This window comes from Ischnura elegans, chromosome 8 (assembly GCF_921293095.1).
Source record: "Ischnura elegans chromosome 8, ioIscEleg1.1, whole genome shotgun sequence".
NCBI classification, from domain to species: domain Eukaryota; kingdom Metazoa; phylum Arthropoda; class Insecta; order Odonata; family Coenagrionidae; genus Ischnura; species Ischnura elegans.
Window position 1 is genome coordinate 99808980 of NC_060253.1, and position 21150 is coordinate 99830129.

General features: G+C 38.8%; 1 protein-coding gene across 3 annotated transcripts in view; it reads right to left on the minus strand.

The window, feature by feature from the left end:
• The window catches only part of LOC124163483 (probable helicase senataxin), a 58271-nt gene that overhangs the window by 7033 nt on the left and 30088 nt on the right, over window positions 1–21150 (minus strand). For all 3 annotated transcript variants that reach the window (XM_046540422.1, XM_046540423.1, XM_046540421.1), the window contains 9 exons: window positions 20329–20544; window positions 19266–19363; window positions 15824–15967; window positions 10553–10649; window positions 7864–8043; window positions 7233–7378; window positions 5144–5287; window positions 1982–2130; window positions 1533–1683 (listed from right to left, as the gene is read on the minus strand). In XM_046540422.1, the coding sequence (XP_046396378.1) occupies window positions 1533–1683; window positions 1982–2130; window positions 5144–5287; window positions 7233–7378; window positions 7864–8043; window positions 10553–10649; window positions 15824–15967; window positions 19266–19363; window positions 20329–20544 (1325 nt within the window). The remainder of the gene's footprint in view (window positions 1–1532; window positions 1684–1981; window positions 2131–5143; window positions 5288–7232; window positions 7379–7863; window positions 8044–10552; window positions 10650–15823; window positions 15968–19265; window positions 19364–20328; window positions 20545–21150) is intronic.

Here is a 21150-nt window from a genome sequence, read left to right on the forward strand (position 1 = left end):
AAAATAATTTGAGCCAATAACACAAAGGGCAATATTGAGCACATAAAATGATACAATATCAATATTTATCAGGTATTCAAAAATGCAGCACCTATTGAATGCAATGACTCAATCAAAAGAGCCAATTGATGGAGCACATGAAGAATATACTAATACAGCAGACTCACGATTATCCGGCTGCGGTTTATCCAAGTTGCGGATTATCCGTGCATGATTTTCACTCTCGCTCAATTTTTTTCCGCAATCTTTATTTTTAAAAATCGGACGCAAAATCATCGAATTTACGGCATTAATGCGAGGATACACCGGGATTATTATTTCCATTAGAATCCCTTTCGTAAAAAAGGAAGCGATCACGCGCTAGCTGCATTCACGGGATCACTGTGTTTCTGTTTCCTAAGCCTCGCAGTGCGCGACCGTCCTCCTTCATCACGGATACACATCGCGCACCAGTTGCAACCCAGGCAACTTGTGCGAGATACGACTACATGGCGTGGTGCCTGACAATGTAGTTTCTGACGTCGAGCAATGGTTTTGAAGCATTCGTGCAAACCACTTTTCTGTATCCGTGATCACATAGCCATGGATGTGTGGTTTATGAAAACAGGTCTTGCATGGAGCATTAATAATACGAGTACAACCATGTTATCGCCGCAAATAAGATCGTGAACTGGAGAAGAAAGCTCTCAATGAGTCCAGGAAGCACTCTAAAATAACAGAATAGTTGCATAAATTTTTTTTACGTAAATTATGAACATTACAAGACATTTAAGTGAAAGTTTGGATTATCCGTGTTTTTCGATTATTCGTGCCTTCTCTCCCCATCATTAGCCATTAGGATAATCAGGAGTGTTCTGTATACAAGACCTGGAAGCAGTGGCGGCACGTGAACCTTCGCATGTTAGCAAGTGCACACTCAAACATGAATGAATTATAATAGAAAACCTTTCCTTTAGAACGAGAACTACATATGGATGAAATATGAAGCTCAGAACGCTACAGCTATCTCATTGGTGAATTCACCGCTATACAAGTGTGTGGTCCCGCGGCATCGTGCCAGTAGCATATTCGGTCTACGGGATCACTTGTGGGTGCTCCGGCGGGACGAGGTAAGCAGAGGGGTCATGCACTGTTCAAATGGGTGTTAGGAGCAGACTCAAAACCACGCAAGTGCGCACATTTGGAGAGTAACTCGCAGGTAGTGTAACTGCCACCTACACTACCTGTGCCCAGGATCCTAGTCCGTCAATGCATCCAGTGCCATTTAGCGGCATTCATTTTAACTTCATGCTAAAAACACTTTTTTCATGTGCTTGTAGCTGCTCTTTGCTGATGTGCTTTCTATACTATAATGTGAGTCTGACATCTATTTTTTTTAAGTTTTTTAATCTCTCTAACTCATCTGTATAACTGTATATCTGCTATAATGCACATCCTGGTTAATTTACCACCAGCCACCACTGCCTGGAAGTACACTTTAAAACATTGTTATCATAGGTATAGATAAAGAGACTAGAAAAATCAACACTCACCATTGACATCACTGTGGGATAAAGTTGCTGCTGGTCCCCAACGAGAACAAGATTTGATATGCCAAGTTTAAGGGGAATTAAACAGTCAACTTCCAGACTTTGACATGCTTCATCAATGATACAACATGAGAAGTGACTTTTCATTCCCTTTCTGAGAAGTAAAGAGAGAAAATTTAGAAGCACCAAATGGATAAAATAGAAAAAAAATTCAGCAGTGTAAATTATACCTTAATACCTTAAATGAATTTCAAATTACCCACTATAATTAACATGATTCAACCTCAACAAATAATTCATTCTTTATTTATAAATCCACCTAAATATTTGGAATGGTTCACGAAAAAGAATAATTCCAACCAAATTCAAGTAATGAGGTATAGAGGCAAAAAAAAAATTAGAAAAGAATATGGAAACTATGAAATGGCAGGAAGTGAATAACAGAGGATTACCTTCTTGGAAATGCATCCAGCATGGAGCTGTTTACACTTGATGCTAATGTTGTGGCAATTATATCAGCACATTGAAGAACGTTGCGTTCTGCCATCAACTCCAAATTCCTAGTATCTTTTTTGGCCCAACTATTGTTGGAGTTGTTAGCCTGAAAATAATGTTTGAAAACAAAATGCAAGGGTGTAAAACTTCTTCTATGGATAAATTCTTCTCCTATACATAGTAATCACTACTTCTAAAAGCATAGCGCACATGGCATATTGTGAGAATCTAGCTAGAATTAGCAGTGTTCGGTAAAAAGGCCTATGACCAACATGAATAAAAATATGGATATAGGGAGGCTAAGAAGCCCCAGCCATGGTATGCTCTTCATATTATGAGGTACATCCCTCTAGAGCAGTGCATTAGCTAGTAAACTTTAAGTAAATGGGGCTGCCCCTCATGCCGATGACAGTGGAAATAATATGTACCACTGTATACAGGTGTACGATGTTTATCTTACCAGCCACTAAACTTCCACGCATCACAAATCCAAGTAACCACACTGACTGAATTCCTGGGCACAATTCAACTGAATGATTACCCGCCTTGAGGGTACAGAATCCTTACAAACGATTCACAACATTAAGGCCAGAATAGCTTTGTGCATGGAGAAGACTTAATCTGTGTGGCATGCTGCCTGACATCAATCGAAGGCAGAATCAAGAGCTCGCTCGGGCTGTTTAGTACCAAGCATCGGCAGTGGCAAGAGCATGTCTAAACAGAGCACTGGACTGATCTGAACCACAACAGGCTGATCCATGCCACTCTAGGGCTGGGCAGAGATCTCGCTACAATCCCAAGTGTTTCCTAGAGGTGCTGTTAATCAACTGAAAGTTAGAATGCAAGATTTGGGATATATATTAGAGATGTGCGAATAGTATCCGCGAATACTCGAATACCTCGAATACTAGAAAGTATTCGATATTCGAGGTTTCGAATAGTTATGCGAAAAGTACCGCCTCGAATACCTCGAATAATTTGAATTTCGCGTCATACACTGTCGCACACACGTCGTTGGTAGTTGACTCGGAAAAATGTAGAGAACTGTAGTCATTTAGTGCTCGCAGCGCCGTGATACTCACGTTGTCGAATTACATCAAATTGGTGGATTTTAGCGGTGAAAAGAGTTCGTCGAGGGGAACCGAAAATGGTCGGGTGAAAAAATCCCCGATTCCCCCCACCAGGAGAACCTCCGTGCCGTGGGATAGCAACCTTAGGGCATTTCCCACGATCCGCTATCCCCCTCCATTCAGCACTCGCCTCACCCACTCTGACGCTTTCCTCTTCTCCGAAATCAAACAAAAGGTCCCAGCTCGCGCAGGGATCGCATTACGAAGACCCTCGCTTCGAAACAAATATCGAGTTACGGGAACAATAAAAACGTGTTTCACGCCCTCCCCCCTTTTCTCACCCACTGACCTTTTTCTGGCTACCTGCTTCGAAGTTCCCCATTTCTGGAGGTCAACTGCTGCGTGAGTACCGTGGGATACTTACATTAGCGCATTTCCCAAGATCCGGTATCCCCCTCCATTCAGCACTAGCCCCCCCTCTGAGGCTTTCCTCTTCTTCGAAATAAAAAAAAGGTAACAGCTCGCGCAGGGATCATATTACGAAGACCTTAGCTTCGAAAAAATACCAAGTTACACGAGAACAATAGAAACGTGTTTCTGGCCCTCCCTTTTCTCCCCCACTGACCTTTTTTTTCCTACCAGCTTCGAAGTTCCCCATTTCTGTGGAGGTCAACCTCTGCATGAGTCATCTATTAGCACAAAAGGTGTCTAAGAATGACTTTCGTCAATTGATGTCACACCTTTATTGAATTGAAATATTAGTAACGTGCGCGTAATTTCAAAAAGAATAAGACTAAACACGACATATTTCTGAGTTGATTTAAGCATTTTACGCAAAGAAATAAATGTCAAAATACGACGGAGACTTAGCATTCTGGCGAAACTCGATATGAGCAGCAGAGCTTCTCCGAAGTTGATGCGGTATTTTTTTCCGAAAACATATATCAAGTTTCAATTTATGAATGGTGCTATAAATCTTTATTGATACAGTCCCAGACAAAGGGATATTTTCTCAGAATATTTGGTTTCTCCCTGATAGCAATTCCAATTCATCTTCTTATCTCGTGAGAATTCCCAAAGATGGACTGAAAATAATTGAAGAAAATCCGGTGGAAAAGAGCTTGTATTTTGCAAAATGCCTCAGATTGTCAATTAGCACTTGGCAGCAGGAGTGGGGGTAAAGCGATGTTAGTTGAATTAATTATATGCCAAATTGTTTCCATAAAATTAAAATATTCATTAATCAGCTAAATTCCTGTTCGAATCATTTAAAGGAAATCAAAATTACTCCCCAAAATCTTGTGTTACCTGCTGCATAGGCAACCGAGTCAAACATTCCAGCATTCATCATTTAGTATTCGAGGTATTCGAGATTCGAGGTATTCGAATATTCGAGCAATGATTTAATATTCGAATTCGATATTCGAATTCGAGAAATCTGCTATTCGACCCATCTCTAATATATATACATTATGAATAGCCTTAGTAACAATAAATTGTCCAAGCCATGCCATCGTCTCCAAGCCTGCTTGTTGGCATGACCACCACTGAGTTATTAGCAGCTTTAAGTGCTTGTATACAAGAACTGCGCATTTGTGGCTGAATAATGCACAACAGTGCAATTAAAAGTTAGTTACCTTTAGAAGAGCTCTCTGATCATCATTTCTGAGTGTTATGGATGGCTAAAAGATACGATTGCACCGCATGCTCATGGAAAAGCAATCCACTGTGACTGCCTCTCTTTATCAGCATATCGTTACACCAAGTTTCCATATTGATTTCCTCTCTAACACATATTTATTCAATGATTTTTATGTAAGAACATAGTTACACTAATCATCACATAATGCCATTAGTACAAATAAAAATGCTGACAGAATGAGTAATAAAGGGATAAATAACTGTTTGTGAGGAGGTACCTACTGGTGGTAGAGGGACTCACAGGAATGTAGGTAAGTCAGTTAAGTCTGAGAGCCCAAGATGTTCATTATGCAAATGTACAGTGTTCATGAATTTCCTGTATTTTATTCCACTTATACCTCCACTTACCTTTGCATGATAAGCTTCATCCAACTTGTGTTGATACTCAGCCAATTTTAGTTCAATATTTTTGATACCATTAATATCATTACGAGCCCTCACTGTTTCCAATGCCATTAAGATCGAATTTAGTTTTGCCTGTAGAGTGCTTATCTGTAAAACAAAGTAACATTTATTCACTAATAATTTAGCTAAATGCAACACAAAAATCATGATTATTTACTGTCAGTAGTACTGTCATATAATTACACCCACTCCACAATTAACACTTCCCATTAGCGCTGTTTACCTATACTTTGAGACCCTGTTTCAGTTTAATAGTCTCCAGGTCCACATTGCTGCTCTTTTCAAATTCCATAGCGCAACATGATCGCTGTTCTTTGTCCCCCCATTGCCTCAATCAGAATTTGAATTCTGCTCAAGTTAATTTCATTCCTGAATATATAATCCCCAATTTAAAACTTTTAAGACAGGGTAGTGTCGATAAAACATTGTATTAAGAGAGAAAATGTTAAAAAACGGTTAGGTCCAGGCTTTCATCATTACATTACAGTGTGCATTATTTATTGATCAGTGAACCTTAAGACTAAGTTCTGTGCCTGTTTACAATAAGTTATTCATAAAACTCCACCTCAAGGGTCATGTACCAATTTCACATTAAAAGAGAGAATTATTGATGTTAGGTAGCCTGATAAGGAATGAAGTCCCACTTGCCTGAAGTTAAAGGTCTTGGGGGTTAAACCCTCCCCCCAGAGCTCAGGGAAATTTTTAAGTTTAATCAATTTTACTTAATTGGATTGATACTACTAATAGAACAGCGTAAAGATTAATAAAATATCCCTCAGAAAGATTTAAAACTCACCATTTTGAACCATTTATCTTAAAATCCTGCAATTTATTAATCTCGCACCTACCGCTTATCCTGGTAAGTATTCCTTATCCCCACACACCCCGGTATGTCTTAAGGCCTGGTTACACGATACATTAACACGTACGGGTTAATGTCTAAATGCGTGAACGCGTGAATGAACACGAAAATGTATCGTGTAACCACCTAACTTGTGCGAATGCATGAACGGAAAATAGAACCTGTTCTAATTTGGTTCATGCATCCGTACATGTTCCATTCCGGTCCACCAAAATCATTCACGCAAACGTACATTAACTTGTATGTGTTAATGTACCGTGTAACCAGGACTTTAGTTGCACCTAAACCCCCCGAGCCTTAATTCCTAGCTACGCCCCAGCATGACAGTGGTGCTCCCGCATGGCACTCGCTTGTTTTTTGCTGGTCGCAGGCTCAAATGTTTCTATCAATACTTCCTGCTCTGTTTAGTTTAATTTAAAAATTGTCTAAAGTTTTAAAACCCAGCATTGTGCATACATGCCAAGTCCTCAGTCAGACAAGTTTGTCCACGCACTGAGAAGTGATATCACAGCGAGTGATTTGTAGTTTCATCTCTAATTTACAGCTTTATTTTCTCCAATTTGCAATATATACTTCAAAACATTTATTATCAGTACTAGATTTTTTTTATAAATACTTGTAGTTCATACTTGAGTAATACTATTGCATTCACGAAAATAACATGATGTGTATCTTTTTGTGGCTTGCCTTATTACCTTTAGCTCAATAGCTGCCATTATTTTTTTCATATTTATTGGCAAAATGCCAAATTAATGGCATGAAAAAATATTTTAATGGCATTTAACCATCTGAGAAGCAACTACATATAACATTACTGTATGTTTTTTAATAGAATTAACAGAATTTCCACACTATGAAACTACTGAAAGTGAAGTCTCTGGGACAAGTACTGCTCCATAAAATTAGTCTTTATGGAACATGATGACATGAACAGAGCTGTTTCCATTAGCTATCCCTTTTCAAGGAACAAATTATGAGCATTAATCAAGGAGTAGGTCTAGAGTAATGAGAGGGGGCACTTTTAATGTGGGATAATCAAATATTTACCTGGGCATATTAATATATATCTTAAATATATTATTAAATTCTATTATGTATTCCTATTGCTATATATAGAAGGGAATCACTAAAATCATGGAAATAAACACTTTTAATTTTTAAAATACTTACGTGAAGTTCCAGAGCTTCTGAATCATTACTGTTGTTAGTACTGTTTTTTATTTCTTTGGAAGTTAATTCTTGTAATGATATGTCCCGAACGTGAGGATTCATCGACTCTAATCGGCCAACACGAACTAAACGAAATCGATTTTCCTCTGCAAGAAGAATAGCTTTATTAATCAAGTAAAATTTAAACCACCTCAAAAGACAAAACAATGGATTTCTTGAGTGGACTGGGGTGGGCCTCCAGTTTTCAATGCCATTCCATTCAATAGGTCCAAAAGCCACGAGAATTCTGTTAACAAGTAAACCAGCACACTACAAGTGGAGAAACTGATTCTACTGTGCAATGTAATGCTCATTATGCTGAATTTCTACCATAAAAATCACTCTCAGATAACAAATTCCAATAATTATAATTAATTCATAACTTGAAGCCTAATTTGTTTCCAGAGTGTGCTTTTTACACAAGAAATTCATTCAGCAAAATGAGTATTACATTGTGTAGTAAAATCAGTTTCTCCTATTGCAATGTGCTGGTTCACTATAAGACAGCATTCTTGTAGGGTACTAAGAAAATTAAATCCAATAGCACATCCAAATTGCAACAGGTCACGAAGGAGAATGGAATAAAACTTACTAGGTAAGGAGGTACGTAGATGAAGGAGCTTGAGAACCACATTATCAATAGCAGCATTAGAAGGTGCACAGAGTAAAATTTTTGGAGTCTGGTTGTCCTTCCTCTGCTGGCTTAGAGTCTTTCCATCAAAACCAAACATTTCCATAATAAGTGTGATTATCACCTTAGTCTTCCCAGTGCCTAAAATCAAAATAAAATCCATCACACTGTGAAGCAATGCATCCTCTTAAGCCTTCACCCTTAATATCAAAATTTCACTAAGTACTTTTAAGTAGATTACCCTAACTTCTCTAACATTTATTTGTTTAGCCAACAATTTCTCAACCACACTAAATAGCAGAGAAATGGACAATGCTATTAGTTTATTATCTTTACTAAACGAAACGTGAAGCATGACAATCGGTGAGGTAATAATACATAAAAATACTAGTTTCTCAAAGTGAGGTTTTAGTAGTTTCATTCGACTTTTATTCACCACACAAAACTAGGATACAAATTAATTAGAGATGGGTCGAATAGCAAATTTCTCGAATTCGAATATTAAATCATTGCTCGAATATTCGAATACCTCGAATTTCGAATACCTCGAATACTAAACGATGAATGCTGGATGTTTGACTCGGTTGCATATGCAGAAGGCAACACAAGATTTTGGGGAGTAATTTTGATTTCCTTTAAAGGATTCGAACAGGAATTTAGCTGACTAATGGAATATTTTAATTTTATGGAAACAATTAGGCATATAATTAATTCAACTAACATCGCTTTACCCCCACTACTGCTGCCAAGTGCTAGCTGACAATCTGAGGCATTTTGCAAAATACAAGCTCTTCTCCACCGGATTTTCTTCAATTATTTTCAGTCCTTCAATTATTTTCTTTGGGAGTTCTCACGAGATAAGAAGATGAATTGGAATTGCTATCAGGGAGAAACCAAATATCCTGAGAAAATATCCCTTCGTCTGGGACTGCAACAAAAAAGATTTATAGCACCACTCATAAATTGTAACTTGATACATGTTTTCGGAAAAAAAATACCGCATCAACTTCCGAGAAGCTCAGCTGCTCATATGGAGTCTCGCCAGAATGCCAAGTCTCCGTCCAATTTTGACATTTATTTCCTCGCGTAAAATGCTTAAATAAAGTCAGAAATGCGTCGCGTTTGCCCCTATGAAAAAATTGTCTAAACCTGTTTCAAAATTTTATACAATTTATACAATTGCCATGGTAATTGTATAAATTGTATAAAATTTTGAAACAGGTTTATACAATTTTTTCATAGGGGTGGTCTTGTTCTTTTTTAAATTACGCGCACATTACTAATATTTCAATCCAACAAAGGTGTAATATCAACTGACGAAAGTCATTGTTGGACACCTTTTGTGCTAATAGATGACTCATGCAGCGGTTGACCTCCAAAGAAATGGGGAACTTCGAAGCTGGTAGGAAAAAAAAGGTCAGTGGGGGAGAAAAGGGAGAGCCCGAAACACGTTTCTATTGTTCTCGTGTAACTTGGTATTTTTTCGTAGCTAAGGTCTTCGTAATATGATTCCAGCGCGAGCTGTGACTTTTTTTTTATTTCGAAGAAGAGGAAAGCCTCAGAGCTGGTGCTGAATGGGTGGGGTTACCGGATCTTGGGAAATGCACTAATGTAAGTATCCCACGGTACTCATGCGGCAGTTGACCTCCAGAAATGGGGAACTTCGAAGCAGGTAGCCAGAAAAAGTTCCGTGGGTGAGAAAAGGGGGGAGGGCGTGAAACACGTTTTCATTGTTCTCGTAATTCGATATTTTTTTCGAAGCTAAGGTCTTCGTAATATGATCCTTGCGCGAGCGAGGACCTTTTTGTTTGATTTTGGAGAAGAGGAAAGCGTCAGAGTGGGTGAGGCGAGTGCTGAATGGAGGGGGATATCAGATCGTGGGAAATGCGCCAATGTTACTATCCCACGGCACTGAGTTTCTCCCTATGGTAGTTTCATCTCCTGTAAAAGATTCAAACTAAGTGCCTGTGCTTATTAGCCATTAATGACACATGATAAACACTTTGTCTCATTTATACGAAACCTGCGCGAGCTGGGGGCTTTTGTTTGATTTCGAAGAGGAGGAAAGCGTCGGAGGGGCCGAGGGCTGATGGATGGAGGGGGAAGCGGATTTTGGGAATTGTGCTACGTAGTTACTATCCCACGGCACTGAGGTTTTCCTGGTGGGGGAAACCGGGGATTTTCAGATTTTTTCACCCGGATCAATTTAGGTTCCCCACGTCGAACTCTTTTCACCGCTCTAAGCCGCGCATTTGATGTAGTTCCTCAACTTGCCTAAAACGGCGCTGCATGCACTAAAAGACTAGAGTTCTCAACATTTTTCCGAGTCAACTACCAACGATGTGCGTGCGACAGCACGATGCGGAATTCAAAGTATTCGAGGTATTCGAGGCGGTACTTTTCGCATAACTATTCTAGACCTCAAATATCGAATACTTCCTAGTATTCGAGGTATTCGAGTATTCGCAGATACTATTCGCACATCTCTAAAATTAATACTAAAAGTTGACTGATTCAGGCTAGACTTTGTGGAAATTACACACATTCATAAATCAAAATAAATTTATTTTAACTATAAATTCAACTTGGCCTCTATTATGAAGTTCTAATGTTAACTTTGAATTGCTTTCAAAAAATATTAAGTACCTACCAGGAGGTCCTTGTATCAAACATATCCTTGGTTCAGATGCTAAGCTAACCATCTTAGCCATGGCAACTGCTCTTCTCTGTGATGGATTAAGTAATTCCTAAAAATAAATAATCACAGAAATATAAATGTTAAAAGTCCCTAAGCATACTTGGATTTTTGTTAAATTCTTCAATGATACAAAAAATAGCTTCCACATTCACACTTAGTACTGAAAATATCCACTACAGTGGTATTTGAATATTTGAGTGGACTCACATGGCAGCTATTTAGTACTAAACAATCAGGTAGAGGATGACAATTTTATAAATATTCATGGATTGATAGATTCCACAATAAAGAAATACTGAACTTACAATACAGTAACTTTCACTAGGATTAAATTTATCCTGTAGTTGCAAGCTAAAATGAAACTCATTCATCAATTTACCCCTAGCCTGTGTATCAAATACACCTCAATATTTCCTGGAGACACTGAGTAACAATGCCAGAATGAGACCTAGTAATGATGACTGCTAATTTCCGGGTTCTCCAGCAGCGTCTGTCGTTTATGGTTGACTACAGTTTCGGAAGCCATCCTGCTTCAGTCTTCAGGTCGAAGGTGAGAAGTTTTCATTTTTTGCCGTCTTATATATATATGACCTGAAGACAGAAGCAGGATGGCTTCCGAAACTGTAGTCAACCATAAACGACAGACGCGGCTGGAGAACCCGGAAATTAGCAGTCATCGTGAATAACGCCGCGGAAACCTACGCACAGAGACCTAGTAATGCCTGAGACATCATTCTTGAATTCTTAAGATTAATAACTTTCAACCTTTTTGTCCTCTTGTTGATCAACGTGACAATGCTTTAACAAAAACTATCAAGCAAGACTAACAGAGTGAACTTGAACAAAATGAGACAAGGTCTAATAATAACAGAATAATTCAAGGTAATATGAAGACAGATGTTTTGAACAATTCTCATCCATCAAGATTCAGATAAGCAATCATATCATCAAATAATTTCACTCTTTATAGTTCTGGTTACATTAAATTAACTAAAATGTATTTTGTATTTACTGCCATTTTTTCAAGTGATCAGGATAATAGTAATGTGGTCATTGATGTAACTATAATAACACATGAATCCCACACACATTAATAATGAGTCTATATACCATATATTATTTCCCTTGTTGCAGTAAAAACTTAAATGATAGTTTCAACAGTAAAAACAGTAGAATCTCTTGGTTATAACTGTCACACAGCCAAAAATTCTAAGGCTCATATGAGCTAACTTCTTCAACATGTTTGTTTTCAGAAAAACAAAATAAAATCCTATTTCTTAATTTTTTTTTGTGAACTACTTCACCATGTCTATATGAGTTTAAATGTCACTATATGATTTGATTAAATCCACCTACATATGTAGAATAACTTCAAGTTCCTACATTGAAAAACAAACACACAACATGTAAATGTAGGCTGTTTGTAAAACGTAAAATCTAAAACCACAGCTGTCATTTGAACTGACAGTTACTCAGTCAAAGAAAGTGAAGGAGGCTAAAGAGGAGTTTGTTGTCCCTAGTACAGAAGCATTTATAAATGCTGGAATTAGTGGAAACAGGGTTCCCACTCTACCTGAATAATGAAATTCACAGCTTTTTCCAGGTTTTCACGGTTTTTTTCAGGTTTTCACGGTTTTTTTTCAGGTTTTCACGGTTTTTTTCAGGTTTTCACGGTCTCAATTTCGCTAAATTCACGGTCCGTTAATAAGCCAACAATAAGAAAATCACTAGCCGTATATCAACAGAAAATTAACGTACGCGACAAACGGCCGTGAATGTTAACGCCGCAATGAAAAATGATATCTGTTATGACGTGATCTATCGTTTGCAAAATTCAGGTCCGACAAAAGGACCAGCCCAACCGCGCTCTTGCCTGTACGCCGAATACCCATCGGACCTTCTTCCGTCCGGACACTCGAGGTCCTTTTTTAATTCCTTGCCGAGAGATTGTTTTTTGCGCACGTTGTTATTACTGCACAGTAACCGAATTTTCCCCACCCCAATATTTCTTATTTAACGGAAAATATTTAATTTAAATTGTTTATAGAATATAATAAATTGATTCTTTCTTATTTAACGGAAAATATTTTATGAAAATTGTTTATAGAACATTCCCATACCCATTCTTTTCTAATTAGCGTAGCGCCAGATGAGCAGATGAATTCGGATTGTTAGTAGGGAGAAACAAAAATCCTGAGAAGATATCCCTTCGTCAGTAACTCTGACAAGTGAGACTTATAGTATAGCTCGTACATTGATAACTGATAACAACCTGATATCATGTTTTCGGAACAAAATGCCGAATTAACTGCCGAGAAGCTCAGCTACGAGGATATCGCGTTTCGCCAAAAATCACCATAGTCTTTTTCTATCTATTTCCTTGCTTAAAATACGTCGTGTTTGGTCTCGTATTTTTTTTTTAACGTGCAGATTACTAACATTTCAAACTAATAAAAGCATAATAGCAATTGCTGAATATCATTGTTAGATACCTTTTGGGCTAATAGGTGACTCATGCAGCAGTTGACCTCCAGGAACTGGGAACTTTAAAGGAGTTAGGCTGAAAAAGGTCAGAGGGTGAGAAGAAGGGGGAGCGCGAAACACGTTTCTATTGTTCTCGTGTAACTCGATATTTTTTTCGAACCTAAGGTCTTCGTAATACGATCGCTGCGAGAGCTGGGACCTTTTTTTTATTTTGAAGAGGAGGAAAGCGTCAGAAGGGAGGAGGCAAATGCTGAATGGAGGGGGATAAAGGTTCTTGCGAAATGCGCTAATGTTACTTTCCCACGGCACTGAGCTTCTCCCAATGGTAGTTCCATCTCTTGGGGAAGATTCCAACTGTGTGCTTGTCGTTATTAGCCATAAATGACACATTGTATTTATTTCATCTCATTTTCGTCAAACGATGGATGCGGGAAAATTCTGCGTCGGAACCACAATCTTCAAACGATCAATGCGAGAAACGATACTTCGGGGAACGATAGATGCAGGAAAAAATTACATTGTCTATAAGGAACTTTATTTGGGACCAGAAACAGCGAACGATCAATGCGGGAACGATAGCTCAAGGTTCCACCGTATAACTTTCTTTTGAAAGCGGCAGTGTAATGACTTCTTTTTTCTGCTATCGTAATACTCTGAAACCAAAACTGAATCGATCTCTCTAATCAAAGGCAAACCATGTTCCCTTCTTACCGTTGCTCTGGGAAAAATGGAACGACTTTATAGCAGTTTATATCGCGACAGCATTGAGGCTTTAACGACACAAACAAACAGCATTACCTTAGATAGCACAAAGCGGAGGAACTGGATCAACACCGACAGTAAATAACTCCACACAAACTTTCCGGTTGCGACGTAAAACTGGGAAGTCCCTGGTCGACGCATGCGAAAATCGTGTAATGCTGTGTTGCCAGAAGCGGAAATCTTCTCTCGTTTTCAGGGGCGCGAGAATTAGTAACGTCGCGCCGAAAGCTCGCTGTCACCCGGTTCAAACGCAGGGAGCGTAGTGTCCACAGCGCATGGCAGGTTGTCAAGGCTAGCGGTCTTCCAGTCACAGGATTGAGGGTGTTGAATAAACGTTCAAATTTTTCAACACAAAGGCCATCTAGATTTAGTTTCGAAAGTGGTCGCTGCAGCCAGTGGGAAGGCTAATTGGGTGGAAGGGGGACTAACAAGCAGTGACCAAGGGAGGGGAAACCAAGCCCGTCGAGGAAAGTAAACAAGCTGATGAGAAGTGGTATCATATTTTATGAGGGGGTAGAGGAAAGGCCTGCATTGGGGAAAGATGTTTTTTTACTTCAGGCAACATTCGTACCCACGCTTTTCTAACCCATGCGACGATGCTCGCCACAATGAATAGAAGTGCGCTCACTACGAACGAAGTTGAAAATTTCTGGGGAGGTATTATTATCAAGATTGAGAGATTTTTAAGGTTTTAGGATGAAATTCACGGCTTTTTCCAGGTTTTTTCACGGTAGACGAAATTCACGGCTAATTCACGGTTTTAAGGTTTTCACAGTTGAGTGGGAACCCTCGTAATGAAACTTGATCATCCAAAAAATTTGGGAAAGGCTCTCGAAGTACATAGATGAAGGGTAGTGGGGATTTGCTGTCTGCTGATCATTTTCGCCAAGAATACATCCTGACTATACGGAAAAAGAAGCAGGAAGAACTTAAATATTGTGTTATTGGTCTAAATTAATACAATGAAACCAAAAACAAATTTCCATACTATTTGGTCAATTTTTGCTCTAGTCTTCCTCACAAAGACAATTAATCACCTGAACGATGCACCTTTTATTGCTTGCTCTATAATATTAATGCTTGAACCATTTCCTTCATCAGAAATATAAGCAATCGTGAAATGTGCACCAAAAAAATTATAAAACACAGAGAAATATGCAAAACTTTTTTAACAGTATAAATTATAATTCATAATAATACTGCCAAGATTTTATATAACACCGAAATCACAGTTTTAAAATGAATTTTAGCAAAAAAATAAAACGACTTTCACGGATCTCTTCATATGGACAAAGAAAATGATTATTATAAATGGCTACAGGGTTCTCCACTGTATGTAGGTTTCCTTTCATCACCCTTGATTAATGCGCTAAAAATTTAGAAATTCTGAAAGTCACTGAAAACTACGATTGTCGAAAGATTAAGACACCATTTCCTCAAAATGTAGCCAATCAAATTTCATCATTAAATTTCGTAAGTAGATGAATGACCAGGAAAAAAATATGAAAACCTCTGATATCACCCTATAGCCCCTGCCAAAACAGAAAATGGCAGAAAAGTCGACTTTTGGGCACCTGCTGCCCTTGGTAAACGCACCTGCCTCCTTTGGTAAGCACACGAATCCGCAGGGCGCTACCCTTCCCAGAGCTTCGAGGAACAGCAAAGCCGTTCCAAGGAGTGTGCTGGCAAAGCTGGCCAGGATGCAGCCAAGGGTCCGTTTCCCTACCCCCTGGCCGGCGAATCCGGTACCCTAGGACTTTGGGGTCAGAGCTTTGAGAAACTGCAAGGCATTTCCGAAGGGTTTGCCGCGGCGCAGCCAAGGGTCCCTTTTCCTCTCACCTTGCCCGCAAAGCCATTACTTGCATAAAAATTGCTCGAACACCCACAAAATTAGACGGCAAAGCCGGCTCCGGGGATTCTAAGGGGCTTAGCTCCTTAACGAGCACACATGGAGTGCCGGGTATACAATATACTCACCGTAGACTTCAAGCGAAAATGTCCAGGAACCAAAGTCTTCAGATTCTGCTTCAGGGGATTAAGGAGATGATTTACCAAGGGAGACTTGGGAAGCTCAAGCAGGGCATCAAAACTTCTCAACTCTAACAGGAGGTGGCAAACAACCTGCAAGTCAGGAAAAAAGTTTGGTACATGAGATGATTCAGCAGATTTTTATATAACTAACCGATACCTAAGGTAGAGCAAGTCAAAAATGTATCCCAAAGAGTTGAGAGGCACCACTAATTCTCTTGGAGAAAAATTTTACTTTCTCTAATCCAATAAGCTATTTAAGATCATGCAAATGAATAACAAAATAATTTTCAGTGCCTACCTTCTTTAATGGAGAGACTTAACGTAAAAGTAAGGGGAACAAGAAATTTTACAGTTATGAATTCTTTACTACAGGGTGATGAAGCCCTACCTGAAAAGGCATTCTCCCTCTAATACTATTTTCTGACTGAAAAGCAAACAAATCCATGCGTTATCATACTACCCAGCTTCACGTGAGAGGCCTCAGAAGAAATACAACAATATAGAGAGTCAAATCTTATTGATGAGCATCAGTGGTGCCACTCAATTTGTTGGGAAACTTTTTTATAGACAGTAGATTCATACAGAACGAGTGAATTCAGACAGTGCTCAGTGATCAGTCTATCATGATGTCATGATCCCTTGGTGCAAGCAGGAAGGGTCGCCGTCAGAGTTGGGAAGATGTGGCCAGTGAAAAAGGTGGGAATTTCCCAGTACATTACAGAGATAGGCTTTGCCCAGCCTATGGCAGGGATGATTCACGTGTTGTTCCACTATGAGAAGAAGATTTCTGATACTAATGATAGATCTCTCCTCTAGCTTTCATGGGCAAAAATAATTTAATATTGTTAGAGCTCTCTGCATCTTAAAAGAAATTTGACACTGCCATAATGTCTTATAACTGAGTAGAAGAGGTTGAAAATAAAACATGAATATCGTTGCAACACCAACTTTGTTATAAACAGGATTTTTTTGCGAGGCAAAAAGGCTTTTTTTGATGGGGTATGGCTTTAACTTAGTTAAAATAGGAACTTCATTACAAGCTGTACGATCTTAGGTTTTCCCGGCGTATCAGGTGCAGAAAAGTTTTTCAGGTTTTCCACCAGTTGATATTTTCCATGTCTCCCGACGTTTCGAGTAGCAACTTGCTGATCATCCTCAGGTGTTCTTCCGAATGCCGTTCTTTGAAATTTGACCAGTATATATACACCCCATTCGTGGTCAGGTGTAACCTGATTGATTCATGGGAGTTGTGCTTTTCCCCGCATTTTTGTTGTATATACAGTGGAACTTGGTTAGTACGTTCCTCGTTAGTACGTTTTCCTCCTTAGTACGACGATTTCTCTCGGTCCCGGTACCATCGGAACAAAATACAGGTAAAAGTATTTGGTTAGTACGTTTGAAAAAATTGCGCTTTCCTGGTTAGTACGCTAAATTGCTAGCCGTTACGCAACCCGCAATTCGTTCTCCAGTATCTTCTTAAGGGCCGTAAAGCTCCGAATTCATGATTTAATTTATTATTAATAGCCATTAAAATTCTTGCATTCATCCCACATATCTTTCTTCGACCGTGATTTATCCAAATGCATTTCTCAATTGTTATGACGCGATGAATAATAAAATATGGCCATTTATCAGGAATGTCTGACTATGCAAAACTGCAGCCAATGAGAAGCCCCAATTCTCCCCACCCCAAGCTCCTCACCTTCTGTTGCCTCTGGAGTGCCCACTGCGCACAAATTTCACGAGTGGGCAATTGTTGCTATTGCACGAGTTATCATGATGAAGAAATGAGTCTTATCCAATTCCCACTTTATCTAAAGCAGTACTGCAAGACGTCAATGCTACGTAGTACGTGCGTATTTGACTACTGCTGCGGGAGCAGACGATGCTCTGGATCTCCACGCGAAGCTTAGCTTAAAAATACTTGATCTCGGCATGAAAGCAGACGACATTAAACAAATTTTAAAAGTAAATTTCAACTGTATAATATAAAATCTTCTTGTAATTACCTCGTAATCTAATAATCTTGCGTGTTATTAATCGATATGTCGATTGCTATAACAATCGATATGGCTTTATTCCAGAAGCGAATGTGTACGGCTGTGGCCGTAATTTAAGGTTAATATAATTTTGTCCAATTTTTATGATGTTTAAAAACAACCCGTTGGCATACTCAGGGTTGTTGTTATATTCTCAGAGTATGCTGTGACAAAAAAGAAATGACTTAGCTATACTTGTCCTCTTTCTATAAATACATATAGGATAAATCACGGGAGAAAGTCGCCGTTTTCATGTAATTGTCTTCGGGAAATCTATGAAATATCGTGATTTTTTATTCACATGGTATTGTTTTTCAATGTAGCGCCCATTTTCTTTATTTTAAAGGTGAAAAGAGTTCAGGAAGGCGATCCTACGAGAACTACCGATAGTAATTGTAATTATGACGATTTTTCCACAGATGGCAATTACCAGACTGCTATTTTTTACTTTCCTCGTTAGCACGTTTTCCTGGTTAGTACGTTCATTTTTTGTGGTCCCTTCAGAAACGTACTAAAGAGGTTCCACTGCAAGGGATTTCATTATTGGTCTCCAAGCATTGCTGATTTGGAACCCAGTGTCTCTGTTGATGTTGTTGCGCTTCATGTGGATCTGAATGGCTTCCTTGACAAGGCAGTCCCAGTAGCCATGTGCCCGGCATAGCAATTTCGTCTCCTTCCATAGTATGGCATGGTCCTCACTGATGCTATGCTCCGCCACTGCGGACTTTTCCAGTTGGGCCAACCGTAAGTACCTTTGTCCTTGTTTCAATGGTCCGACTGGTCTCTCCAATATACGCCTTCCCGCACTCACATGGAATTTCGTAAACTCCTGGTGTCTTCCGAGGGAATCCTTCACTCTCACTAGTTGATCTCTGAGCTTTGGTGGTGGTAAATGGATTGTCTTAATATTATATCTAACTAGAATGTGTTGTATCTTTCCAGATTTGGTAGAGAACTGAAAGAAAGAATGGGGTGTATATATACTGGTCAAATTTCAAAGAATGGCATTCGGAAGATCCCCTGAGAATGATCAGAAAGTCCCAGCTCGAAATGTCGGGAGACATGGAAGACATCAACTGGTGGAAAACCTGAGAAACTTTTCTTCATTACAAGCTGATTCGTTGTGAGGGGGCTCAACTGAATTTTAATTGGAACCAATGATTTTAATAAAATCAGAATTGGTAGAATAAGAATCAAATTTCAAATTGGAATACTGATCAAAATCACTAAATTTTTTTACAAATAGAATAGTAAGTAAAGGAAAAGAAAGGAAAAATTCAGTGCAAGAAAATAAAGAAAAATACATGCCTAAGTGACTTTGAAAATATTTTTCAAATGCTCATATTTACCTTCAATCTCCCCATTTGCCCGAGGCACATCTTATATTTTCTCTTCTTGAATTTCAGAGTAATGGAAATAAGCGAACTGGATTTCTGCGGAACATGACCTTCATTGAAGAGAATTTAAATATATTTTAGCATTTTATTACATCACATGAATCACCAATTTTCATTATTGCTCAATTTATAACTTTGCCATGGGAGCTTGAATTTCAATCTCTTCACATTCAAAAAATATCCAAGTGAGCATAATGTCCTTTCCCTACCAGTGAGTATGATTTATTAAATCACTCAATCATTTTCAATTTCTTTTAGCTAGTTTTTAGAAGCATAAGAAACACAAAATTTTGTACATACAAATATGATGTGACTCTCTGGAAGGTAAAGAGTTGACCATAACCACATGGATTAATGAAACAACTGCCATGTAATATCAAATTTTGGTAATTTCAGGCTGTTATGACAGCATACTGTATTTTGACAATGAAATTAATGCTACCAGGCACAATATCCTGTACCTGATGCCTAATGAAGATGATGTAATTATCAGAGCATGGAAATATGGTAATAAATGAGAAAATGTCACCCACAGTGGCGCAGTGAGGGGGGGTTTTGGGGGATAAAATCCCCCCAGAGCTCAGACAAATTTTTAAGTTTAATCCATTTTACTTATTTGGATCAGTATTACTTATAGAATAGTGTTAGGATTTATCAAATATCCCTCAGAAAGCCGTAAAACTCGCCATTCTGAACCATTATTCTTCAAATTTTTCTGGAGGAGGGCCCCCGCAACTCCTGCTTACCCTGGTAGGTATGTAATACCCCCACACACGTAAATATCAGTTGCTCCTAAAACCCCCCCTAGCTTAAATTCCTGTCTACGCCCCTGGTCACCCAAAGCTAAACAATATTTTTTAAAGTTACTTGAAGCCAAAAGTATGCTTCATTATATTTTTAAAAATTCAGATTCAATTTGTTAATGGGACTACAGAAATGCAAATTTATATACACTTTAATATATATGTATATCCAAAGTCATTACACCAAATTAAATCTTATTTGGGATACTTACTAAACATTTGACTGACTGGGACTCGTCCTGACGCAATGTTGCTTCGCTTAATGGCATCGACATAGGCAAAGACCCTCACACTGACTATGGGGACAGGATGACCAGGAGGGATCTCAGGCCCACCCACGTCCACATTCTCCTCGGGAAACTCCCAGATCACCAAATCTCCCACTTTTGGACAGCCAGCATTTTGAAATTCTTGGTCTGATATAACACCTGCAAGACATTGCCGCATTCAATAGAAATAAATAAGAAAGGGTAAAAAAAATACACAGTACAAAACTTAAATCAGACAAAGAATCATCTTTGACTGAATCTAAATGCCTAACTTAATCCTCGTTTTCATTAAACCTTTGAACTCCATGACCAAAATTATAAGCTTTCTCCACAGCTCTAAATTCATATGTAATTACACCAAAATTCACAATATACATAACGCAGTCCCATATTTTCAGACTTAAAAACTTTTCAGCTCCAACCCTCCATTTTGTTACAATGTCTCGCAAATATACTAATGCAAAAATTTTAATAAGAATGAAGTATTCCCATTTGTGCCAAATAGAATGTAAAGTTGCACGAAAAGCATACTATGATTTGCTGCGATGACTTACACTTGGACCTGACAGCGTAGGAAGCCTGCATGGCAATAAGTCAAGTCGAAATTCTTAATTGTTTCATGTGTTGGCTGCCAGTGGCAGATCTAGAGATGGTTATCCAATTTACACTTTTTACGATGTTCAGACCCCCACTACTGCTGGGAGGTTAGCCCTCAGGACCCCCCACCCTGTCCCTATCCTAGATCCAGCATGGTGGCAGCTACAC